Here is a 12500-nt window from a genome sequence, read left to right as displayed (position 1 = left end):
ACACAACATACATAGCCAATGTATCATGATGACTGGTCTAGCAACACGCATCTGTGTATTTTCGGTCAGCCCTGCAACACTGCCAGGATATGAGTGAATGTGTATGTGCACATCACCAACAGTCTTACGTTCTTGGAAGGTGGTGAAGAGTATCCTGAAGTGGCTCCTTCTGCTGCCCTGGTCGGCCCACATCCTGATCACCCCCGTGGTGGACACCAGCATCACGTCGTTGGCCACCGTAGAGCAGAACTTGTTCTTCAGGTCCTCCACGGACGCACTGCCGTCGTACACCGCCACGAAGTTACGCTTACACTCGTTACTGTTCTGCATCTCATAGTCCAGGAAACGCAGGTAGATCTGGGGGTGGAGGGAGAGAGAAAGGGTGGAGGGAGAGGGAAAAGAGAGGAGAGAGAGAGAGGGTGGAGGGAGAGGGAAAAGAGAGGAGAGAGAGAGGGTGGAGGGAGAGAGGAGAGGTGTCAAGAGAGAGAGAGAGAGAGAGAGAGAGGGTGGAGGGAGAGGGAAAAGAGAGGAGGGTGGAGGGAGAGGGAAAAGAGAGGAGAGAGAGAGGGTGGAGGGAGGGAGAGATGAGAGGTGTCAGGAGAGAGAGAGAGAGAGAGAGAGAGGGAGAGAGAGAGAGAGAGAGAGAGAGAGAGAGAGAGAGAGAGAGAGAGAGAGAGAGAGAGAGGGTGAAGGGTTAGGAAAAAGAGAGGAGGGTTGAGGGAGAAGAAAGAGAGGAGGGTGGAGGAAGAGGGAAAGTGAAGAGAGGAGAGAGAGAGAGAAGACAAAGGGAAGGAAGAGAGAGAGAGAGAGAGAGAGAGAGAGAGAGAGAGAGAGAGAGAGAGAGAGAGAGAGAGAGAGAGAGAGAGAGAGAGAGAGAGAGAGAGAGAGGAGGGTTGAGGGAGAGGAAAAAGAGGAGGGTGGAGGGAGAGTAAAGAGAGGAGGGTGGAGGTTGAGGGAGAGGAGGGGTGGAGGGAGAGGCAAGAGAGAGGAGGGTGGAGGGAGAGGAGGGGTGGAGGGAGAGGGAAGAGAGAGGAGGGTGGAGAGTGAGGGAAGAGATGAGGGTGGAGGGAGAGAGAAGGGGTGGAGAGTGAGGGAAGAGAGGCAGGTGGAAGGAGAGAGAGAGACTATTTGCACATCATTACAACACTAATATGATACTCGAAATGTCTTTACAATCACAAAAATGTTGAAATAATAGTGTCTACAGTTCATTTTATTCTTTATTTCCCTTTTGTTTATTATCTATTTCACTTGCTTTGGAAATGTAAACATATTTTTCCCATGCTAATAAATCCCTTCAATTGAATTGAAATTTAATTGAGAGAGAGAAGGGGTGGAGGGCAAGTGAGAGAGGAGAGGTGGAGAGAGAGGGAGAGAGAAAGTGTGGAGGTAGAGAGAAAACAAATGGAAGGAAAAGAGAAAGAGCGCAAGAGAGAGAAAGACAGAGAGAAAGATTATTATATATATATTATCTACCTCACTTGCTTTGGCAATGTTAACACATGTTTCCCATGCCAATAAAGCCCTTGAATTGAATTTAATTGATAGGAGGGGTTGAGGGAGAAAGAAGGAAGAGAGAGAGATAGGAGGGGTTGAGGGAGAAAGAAGGAAGAGAGACAGAGATAGGAGGGGTTGAGGGAGAAAGAAGGAAGAGAGACAGAGATAGGAGGGGTTGAGGGAGAAAGAAGGAAGAGAGAGATGGGAGGGGTTGAGGGAGAAAGAAGGAAGAGAGAGAGATAGGAGGGGTTGAGGGAGAAAGAAGGGAGAGAGAGAGATAGGAGGGGTTGAGGGAGAAAGAAGGAAGAGACAGAGATAGGAGGGGTTGAGGGAGAAAGAAGGAAGAGAGAGAGATAGGAGGGGTTGAGGGAGAAAGAAGGAAGCGAGAGAGATAGGAGGGGTTGAGGGAGAAAGAAGGAAGAGAGAGAGATAGGAGGGGTTGAGGGAGAAAGAAGGAAGAGAGAGAGATAGGAGGGGTTTAGGGAGAAAGAAGGAAGAGACAGAGATAGGAGGGGTTGAGGGAGAAAGAAGGAAGAGAGAGAGATAGGAGGGGTTCGGGAGAAAGAAGGAAGAGAGAGAGATAGGAGGGGTTTAGGGAGAAAGAAGGAAGAGACAGAGATAGGAGGGGTTGAGGGAGAAAGAAGGAAGAGAGAGAGATAGGAGGGGTTGAGGGAGAAAGAAGGAAAGAGAGAGAGATAGGAGGGGTTGAGGGAGAAAGAAGGAAGAGAGAGAGATAGGAGGGGTTGAGGGAGAAAGAAGGAAGAGAGAGAGATAGGAGGGGTTGAGGGAGAAAGAAGGAAGAGAGAGAGATAGGAGGGGTTGAGGGAGAAAGAAGGAAGAGAGACAGAGATAGGAGGGGTTGAGGGAGAAAGAAGGAAGAGAGACAGAGATAGGAGGGGTTGAGGGAGAAAGAAGGAAGAGAGAGAGATGGGAGGGGTTGAGGGAGAAAGAAGGAAGAGAGAGAGATAGGAGGGGTTGAGGGAGAAAGAAGGAAGAGAGAGAGATAGGAGGGGTTGAGGGAGAAAGAAGGAAGAGAGAGAGATAGGAGGGGTCGAGGGAGAAAGAAGGAAGAGAGACAGAGATAGGAGGGGTTGAGGGAGAAAGAAGGAAGAGAGATAGAGATAGGAGGGGTTGAGGGAGAAAGAAGGAAGAGAGAGAGAGAAGCAAAGTGGATGGGAATTGACAAGGAGACAAAGCATAAAGATAGAATCTAAGAGATAGAGATGTGAAAAGATATCGAGAAGGAGAAATGGGTAGAGGGAAAACAGTGGGCAGGGAAAAATGGAAGAGAGAGATAAATGTTGAGTCATTCCTTCTTCCCGTATTCCTTTCAGTTGTCACATCCTCAGCAGGAAGGACAACGCCTTGCAATGACAGCAGTGTCCAATCAGATCACCATAAACGTCTTCAAACAGACTGAGAGGAGCTCTTAGGTTTGCACTCTGCATTCATGTCTGTGGGTCTGCTAGATCAAACGTGTGTCTTTACTCGACAAAACTTACAGTCATCACACACTGAGAGACCGGAGAAGTTGTAGATGAATCATTCAACGGTTCACTCGCTAGGTTTCATACAGTAAGACACATCCAAGTCTTCTTGTCTCCCTTAGAAGGACTGACCACTGACATTTGAGCCTCATCACAGAACTAGCACTGGAAGAAAGCAGTAAGCTCACTTCTTACCTTCACACATCACAGCCAGACTGTTTGAAATATTAAACAATCAAAGTTTATTGGTCGTGGACACAGATTTGCAAAATCTCCGAAACTGCCGCCCTCCTGGGCTTTTCACGCAGGACAATGTCTAGGCTGTGGCCGTAATGCCCCCTAAAAAAAGGGTGTGGCCATTGTGCCCTTGGGCTGAATATAATAATTCCCTTCAACCCAGCTGTCAATCTCTGTGCTGCGAAAGCAGCTCTCACTCATATTACTTTCTCAGATATCTAAATTCTTATTAGCCAATGCCCGTCATGTGATCGGGTTCTTCTCACAGGCATGGCAGCTCCGAAGTAGGCTCCAACAGAAGACAGACACATCGGGGATGAGACGGCACGAGTCCTTATCGAATCCCCAGGAGCTTATTGAAGATGTTGGACGAACTGTCCATATTTACTGTTCTTTAACCTACAAGATTAGTAGGCCTAACAAACAGCAAAAGCACTAGCGTATGTCAATCTACTATCACACATAGTACAAACCTTGATTTCATCTATTGGTCAGTCCTTCTGTATGATTAATTAAATATTCCAAACATACTCTGGGACAGTGGTTGGACATACTCTGGACAGTGGTTGGACATACTCTGGACAGTGGTTGGACATACTCTGGGACAGTGGTTGGACATACTCTGGGACAGTGGTTGGACATACTCTGGGACAGTGGTTGGACATACTCTGGGACAGTGGTTGGACATACTCTGGGACAGTGGTTGGACATACTCTGGGACATTGGTTGGACATACTCTGGGACAGTGGTTGGACATACTCTGGGACAGTGGTTGGACATACTCTGGGACAGTGGTTGGACATACTCTGGGACAGTGGTTGGACATACTCTGGGACAGTGGTTGGACATACTCTGGGACAGTGGTTGGACATACTCTGGGACAGTGGTTGGACATACTCTGGGACAGTGGTTGGACATACTCTGGGACAGTGGTTGGACATACTCTGGGACAGTGGTTGGACATACTCTGGGACAGTGGTTGGACATACTCTGGACAGTGGTTGGACATACTCTGGGACAGTGGTTGGACATACTCTGGGACAGTGGTTGGACATACTCTGGGACAGTGGTTGGACATACTCTGGGACAGTGGTTGGACATACTCTGGGACAGTGGTTGGACATACTCTGGGACAGTGGTTGGACATACTCTGGGACAGTGGTTGGACATACTCTGGGACAGTGGTGTGGACATACTCTGGGACAGTGGTTGGACATACTCTGGGACAGTGGTTGGACATACTCTGGGACAGTGGTTGGACATACTCTGGGACAGTGGTTGGACATACTCTGGGACAGTGGTTGGACATACTCTGGGACAGTGGTTGGACATACTCTGGGACAGTGGTTGGACATACTCTGGGACAGTGGTTGGACATACTCTGGGACAGTGGTTGGACATACTCTGGGACAGTGGTTGGACATACTCTGGGACAGTGGTTGGACATACTCTGGGACAGTGGTTGGACATACTCTGGGACAGTGGTTGGACATACTCTGGACAGTGGTTGGACATACTCTGGGACAGTGGTTGGACATACTCTGGGACAGTGGTTGGACTACTCTGGGACAGTGGTGTGGACATACTCTGGGACAGTGGTTGGACATACTCTGGGACAGTGGTTGGACATACTCTGGGACAGTGGTTGGACATACTCTGGGACAGTGGTTGGACATACTCTGGGACAGTGGTGTGGACATACTCTGGGACAGTGGTTGGACATACTCTGGGACAGTGGTGACATACTCTGGGACAGTGGTTGGACATACTCTGGGACAGTGGTTGGACATACTCTGGGACAGTGGTTGGACATACTCTGGGACAGTGGTTGGACATACTCTGGGACAGTGGTTGGACATACTCTGGGACAGTGGTTGGACATACTCTGGGACAGTGGTTGGACATACTCTGGGACAGTGGTTGGACATACTCTGGGACAGTGGTTGGACATACTCTGGGACAGTGGTTGGACATACTCTGGGACAGTGGTTGGACATACTCTGGACAGTGGTTGGACATACTCTGGGACAGTGGTTGGACATACTCTGGGACAGTGGTTGGACATACTCTGGGACAGTGGTTGGACATACTCTGGGACAGTGGTTGGACATACTCTGGGACAGTGGTTGGACATACTCTGGACAGTGGTTGGACATACTCTGGGACAGTGGTTGGACATACTCTGGGACAGTGGTTGGACATACTCTGGGACAGTGGTTGGACATACTCTGGGACAGTGGTTGGACATACTCTGGGACAGTGGTTGGACATACTCTGGGACAGTGGTTGGACATACTCTGGGACAGTGGTTGGACATACTCTGGGACAGTGGTTGGACATACTCTGGGACAGTGGTTGGACATACTCTGGGACAGTGGTTGGACATACTCTGGGACAGTGGTTGGACAACAGACACGGGCCTTTCTCATGTTGCAGGGTGCAACAGACACGTTCCTTCCTCTCCTATCTGAAGTAACAGTACATCATGTATGCCAACAGACACTGATCTTCTAGCCTTTAGATATGAATAATGATCCTACGTTATATTTGTCAAAACATGACTGGTGTTTAGCCTATATATACATACACATTACATATACAAAATGAGTGGATTTGGCTATTTCAGCCACACCCGTTGCTGACAGGTGTATAAAATTGAGCACACAGCCGTGCATTCTCCATACACAAACATTGGCAGTAGAATGTCATTACTGAAGTGCTCAGTGACTTTCAACGTGGCACCGTCATAGGATGCCACCTTTCCAACATGTTAGTTAGTCAACTTTCTGCCCTGTTAGAGCTGCCCCCAGTCAACTGTATGTGCTGTTATTGTGAAGCCATGGCCACACAAGCTCACAGAATGGGATTGGTGAGTGCTGAAGAGCATATCGCGTAAGTTCCAAGTTCCAAACTGCCTCTGGAAGCAACGTCAGCACAAAAAATGTTCGTCAGGAGCTTCATGAAATGGGTTTCCATGGACGAGCAGCTACACACAAGCCTAAGATCACCATGCACAATGCTAAGCGTTGGCTGGAGTGGTGTAAAGCTCGCTGCCATTGGACTCTGGAGCAGTGGAAACGAATTCTCTGGAATGATGAATTACTCTTCCCCATCTGGCAGTCCGATGGACAAATGTGGGTTTGGCAGATGCCATGAGAATGCTAGCTGCCCCAATTGATAGTGCCAACTGTAAAGTTTGGTGGAAGAGGGTTAATGGTCTGTAGCTGTTTTTCACGGTTCAGGCCCCTTAGTTCCAGTGAAGAGAAATCTTAACGCTAGAGTATACAATGACATTCTAGACGACACTGTGCTACCAACTTCGTGGCAACAGTTTGGAGAAGGCCATCTCCCGTTTCAGCATGACAATGCCCCCAAGCGCAAAGCAAGGTCGACACAGAAATGGTTTGTCGAGATCAGTGTGTCGAGATCAGAACTTGCCTGGACTGCATAGAGCCCTGAACTCAACCCCATTGAATACCTCTGGAATGAATTGGAATGCCGACTGCAAGCCAGGCCTAACCGCCAAACATCAGTGCTTGACCTCACTAATGCTCTTGTCGCTGAAGTCCCCGCAGCAATGTTCGAACATCTAGTGGAAAGCCTTCCCAGGAGAGTGGAGGCTGTTATAGCAGAAAAGTGGGGACTAACTCCATATTAATGCCCAAGATTTTTGGAATGAAATGTTCAACCAGCAGGTGTCCACATACTTTTGGTCATGTAGTATATAATAATAATAATAAATAATATATGCCATTTAGCAGACGCAATAGCTTTTATCCAAAGCGACTTACAGTCATGTGTGCATACATTCTACGTATGGGTGGTCCCACTGGGATCGAACCCACTATATGTAACTAAAAGTCTAATTAAAGTTTGGCTACATTTTAAGGCGCCTCCCTCATATCCGCATCGTCTGAACATGACAGGTTGTAGCCAATAGCTATCACCTACACTGTCACAAGACAAGCTGTAGCCAATTGCTATCACCTACACTGTGACATGACAGGCTGTAGCCAATAGCTATCACCTACACTGTGACATGACAGGCTGTAGAGAATAGCTACCACCTACAATGTGACATAACAGGCTATAGCCAATAGCTATTACCTACACTGTCACAAGACCATCTGTAGCCAATAGCTATCACCTACACTGTGACATGTCAGGCTGTAGCCAATAGCTATTACCTACACTGTCACAAGACCATCTGTAGCCAATAGCTATCACCTACACCGTGACATGACAAGCTGTAGCCAATAGCTATCACCTACACCGTGACATGACAGGCTGTAGCCAATAGCTATTACCTACACTGTCACAAGAAAAGCTGTAGCCAATAGCTATCACCTACACCGTGACATGACAAGCTGTAGCCAATAGCTATCACCTACACTGTGACATGACAGGCTGTAGCCAATAGCTATTACCTACACTGTCACAAGACCATCTGTAGCCAATAGCTATCACCTACACCGTGACATGACAGGTTGTAGCCAATAGCTATCACCTACACTGTGACATGGCAGGCTGAAGAAAATAGCTACCACCTACAATGTGACATAACAGGCTATAGCCAATAGCTATCAACTACACGTTGACATGTAGGCTAATTATTTAGGTACATTTACAGTTGAAGTCAGAAGTTTACATACACTTAGGTTGGAGTCATTAAAATTAGTTTTTCAACCACTCCACAAATGTCCTGTTAACAAACTATAGTTTTGGCAAGTCGGTTAGGACATCTACTTTGTGCATGATACAAGTCATTTTTCCAACAATTATTTACAGACAGATTATTTCACTTATAATTCACTGTATCACAATTCCAGTGGGTCAGAAGTTTACATACACTAAGTTGACTGTGCCTTTAAACAGCTTGGAAAATTACAGAAAATGATATCTTGGCTTTAGGAGCTTCTGCTAGGCTAATTTATATAATTCGAGTCAATTGGAGATGTACTTGTGGATGTATTTCAAGGCTTACCTTCAAACTCAGTGCCTCTTGATATCATGGGAAAATCAAAAGAAATCAGCCAAGACCTCAGGAAAAAATTGTAGACCTCCACAAGTCTGGTTCATCCTTGGGAGCAATTTACAAAAGCCTGAAGGTACCACGTTCATCTGTACAAACAATAGTACGCAAGTATAAACACCATGGGACCACGCAGCCGTCATACCACTCAGGAAGGAGACACGTTCTGTCTCCTAGAGATTAAACTACTTTGGTGCGAAAAGTGCAAATCAATCCCAGAACAACAGCAAAGGACCTTGCGAAGATGCCGGAGGAAACAGGTTCAAAAGTATCTATATCCACAGTAAAACCAGTTCTATATCGACATAACCCGAAAGGCCGCTCAGCAAGGAAGAAGCCACTGCTCCAAAACGGCTATAAAAAAAACAGACTACAGTTTGCAACTGCACATGGAGACAAAGATCGTACTTTTTGGAGAAATTCCCTCTGGTCTGATGAAACAAAATATAACTGTTTGGCCATAATGACCATTAGGGGAGGCTTGCAAGCCAAAGAACACCATCCCAACCGTGAAGCACGGTGGTGGCAGCATCATTGTGTGGGGGTGCTTTGCTGCAGGAGGGACTGGTGCACTTCATAAAATAGATGGCTTCATGAGGTAGGAAAAGGATGTGGATATATTGAAGCAACATCTCAAGACATCAGTCAGGAAGTTAAAGCTTGGTCGCAAATGGCTCTTCCAAATGTACAATGACCTCACGAATACTTCCAAAGTTGTAGCAAAATGGCTTAAAAAATGTTTTATCAGTTTTCAAATCAATTGGCTATGTTGGTGCAGATGGCCTTGGTTCCCTGGCAGATTGGGCACCTCTTGAAGGCCATATGGCCTTGACCCTAATATCACGAAATTTGAACTTGAAGCTTTTGACCCTCTCCACTGCGGCCTGTCCACGTGGATGGGGGCGAGCTCTCTCTGCTGTCTCCTGTAGTCCATTATCAGCGCATTTGTTTTTTGTTGACTAAGGGAGAGGTTATTTTCCTGACATCACTCCGCCAGGGCCCTCATCTTCTCCCTGTAGTCTGTCTCATCGTTGGTGGTAATCAGGCCACTGTTGTCAGCAAACTTGATGATTGAGTTGGAGACGTGCATGGCCACACAGTCATGGGTGAACAGGGAGTACAGGAGGGGGCTGAGCACACACCCCTGTGGGGCCCTGTTTATCCAGACTCTATGACCTAACCACCAGCACTAGCTATGGCTTATCACTAAGGCCCCTGAGTTTATCCAGACTGTATGACCTAACCACCAGCACTAGTTATGGCCTATCACTAAGGCCCCTGAGTTTATCCAGACTGTATGACCTAACCACCAGCACTAGTTATGGCCTATCACTAAGGCCCCTGAGTTTATCCAGACTGTATGACCTAACCACCAGCACTAGCTATGGCTTATCACTAAGGCCCCTGAGTTTATCCAGACTGTATGACCTAACCACCAGCACTAGTTATGGCCTATCACTAAGGCCCCTGAGTTTATCCAGACTGTATGACCTAACCACCAGCACTAGTTATGGCCTATCACTAAGGCCCCTGAGTTTATCCAGACTGTATGACCTAACCACCAGCACTAGTTATGGCCTATCACTAAGGCCCCTGAGTTTATCCAGACTGTATGACCTAACCACCAGCACTAGCTATGGCTTATCACTAAGGCCCCTGAGTTTATCCAGACTGTATGACCTAACCACCAGCACTAGTTATGGCCTATCACTAAGGCCCCTGAGTTTATCCAGACTGTATGACCTAACCACCAGCACTAGTTATGGCCTATCACTAAGTCCCAGAGTTATTCCTGGTTAGGGCCATAATTATAACCACAAGTCACACTTCCACATAACTGTAATGAATTTCCTCCTCTTCTTCCGAAGAAGAGAGGCGAAACGGATCAGAGGACCAATACGCGGCGTGGTAATTGTCCATGGTACTTTTTTAATGCGTAAAGGTACACATGAACAAACTAACAAAAAACAAGAAATGTGAAAACTCAAAACAGTCCTATCTGGTGCACACACAGAGACAGGAACAATCACCCACAAACACACAGTGAAACCCAGGCCACCTAAGTATGATTCTCAATCAGAGACAACTAATGACACCTGCCTCTGATTGAGAACCATACTAGGCCGAAACATAGAAATTCCCAAAACCTAGACAAACAAACATAGACTGCCCACCCAACTCACGCCCTGACCATACTAACTAAATACAAAACACAGAAAATAAAGGTCAGAACGTGACAATAACAGCCTTACCAATCTGAGTTAATCTGAATCCCTACCCATAAATATTAACCACATACTGTATTTCAAAATGACAGCATTTCACTGCCATTGGTTCATCAGTCTGCTGTTCACTGTGAGGCTAACACTTCCTGACACCTCCAGCATCGGAGCCTGCCATTGGTTCATCAGTCTGCTGTTCACTGTGAGGCTAACACTTCCTGACACCTCCAGCATCGGAGCCTGCCATTGGTTCATCAGTCTGCTGTTCACTGTGAGGCTAACACTTCCTGACACCTCCAGCATCGGAGCCTGCCATTGGTTCATCAGTCTGCTGTTCACTGTGAGGCTAACACTTCCTGACACCTCCAGCATCGGAGCCTGCCATTGGTTCATCAGTCTGCTGTTCTGGCCTGCTGCGCAAAACTCCTAGCATAATTACAGATAATGAGCTGCCGGCTCGGGTCTTGAGGAAATGTAGCGCTTTAACTGTTTAAGAAGAACGGCACAGATGTAGAGAATTAATGGAGCCAGCAGTGTCAGCTCGGCTTTAACCAACAGCTCCACCTCAACTAACCTGTCTGTCTGTCTGTCTGTCTGTCTGTCTGTCTGTCTGTCTGTCTGTCTGTCTGTCTGTCTGTCTGTCTGTCTGTCTGTCTGTCTGTCTGTCTGTCTGTCTAACGCTTGGGGTCCTTCACATATTCAACAGTAATTGCGGTCCACTGAGAATCCTATTGTGCATCTCTCCAGGTTTAAACCAGTCATATGGGGACCTAAATGACCTGGGCGCTTAGCTGGCATTCTAAAACAGGACAGAGCTACGACAACTCCAACTAGCACTGCTGAGATATGGAGACTTAACACATAACCTTTATAGGCATGGCCTAGCATCTGGGTAGCAAGGAATAGGACTCATGAATATGCCTGGTGTTTTCGTCAACAATGAGATATTTTGTGTTTATTGATGGCTGTGCCCCGCCCAATATCTGTATTTATCTTTATCCCACTCTCCCTTTCCTTCTTTCTCTTCCTCAATCAAATACAGATGAATCCAGACCTCAGTTTTTTAAAAGCTATTTTTCGCGTCGCCCCATCCAAACCCAGCTCTCCTAACTAATAAATATTATGAAGCATTAGTCACTGGATTACTTCCTAAGCCTAATGAAGGCCATGGATCAGGCAGAAACAGTCACAGCGCAATGTCATGTGGATATCGGCTTGCTTGTACAACACAGTCTGTGGGAACCATCGATTCCAAAGCGCCCAATAATGACACCGCATCCATCACTGACTAGAGGAAGAGGAAAGCGCCCAATAAGGACACAGCATCCATCACTGACTAGAGGAAGAGGAAAGCGCCCAATAAGGACACAGCATCCATCACTGACTAGAGGAAGAGGAAAGCGCCCAATAAGGACACAGCATCCATCACTGACTAGAGGAAGAGGAAAGCGCCCAATAAGGACACAGCATCCATCACTGACTAGAGGAAGAGGAAAACGCCCAATAAGGACACAGCATCCATCACTGACTAGAGGAAGAGGAAAGCGCCCAATAAGGACACAGCATCCATCACTGACCAGAGGAAGAGGAAAGCGCCCAATAAGGACACAGCATTCATCACTGACCAGAGGAAGAGGAAAGTGCCCAATAAGGACACAGCATCCATCACTGACCAGAGGAAGAGGAAAGCGCCCAATAAGGACACAGCATCCATCACTGACTAGAGGAAGAGGAAAGCACCCAATAAGGACACAGCATCCATCACTGACCAGAGGAAGAGGAAAGCGCCCAATAAGGACACAGCATCCATCACTGACCAGAGGAAGAGGAAAGCGCCCAATAAGGACACAGCATCCATCACTGACTAGAGGAAGAGGAAAGCGCCCAATAAGGACATAGCATCCATCACTGACCAGAGGAAGAGGAAAGCGCCCAATAAGGACACAGCATCCATCACTGACTAGAGGAAGAGGAAAGCGCCCAATAAGGACACAGCATCCATCACTGACTAGAGGAAGAAGAAGA

The 12500-nt window shown here is 47.1% G+C and overlaps 1 protein-coding gene across 1 annotated transcript in view; it reads right to left on the bottom strand.

Annotated features, from left to right (window-relative positions):
- Positions 1 to 12500, bottom strand: part of LOC118373696 (neuropilin and tolloid-like protein 1) — a 190183-nt gene that overhangs the window by 42275 nt on the left and 135408 nt on the right. The window contains exon 7 of the mRNA XM_052500345.1: positions 129 to 357. Coding sequence (XP_052356305.1) covers positions 129 to 357 — 229 coding nt within the window. The remainder of the gene's footprint in view (positions 1 to 128; positions 358 to 12500) is intronic.

The sequence above is a fragment of the Oncorhynchus keta genome, chromosome 4 (assembly GCF_023373465.1).
Source record: "Oncorhynchus keta strain PuntledgeMale-10-30-2019 chromosome 4, Oket_V2, whole genome shotgun sequence".
NCBI lineage: Eukaryota > Metazoa > Chordata > Actinopteri > Salmoniformes > Salmonidae > Oncorhynchus > Oncorhynchus keta.
Note: the sequence above shows the minus strand (reverse complement) of the source record. Positions and strands in the feature narration are given on the sequence as shown.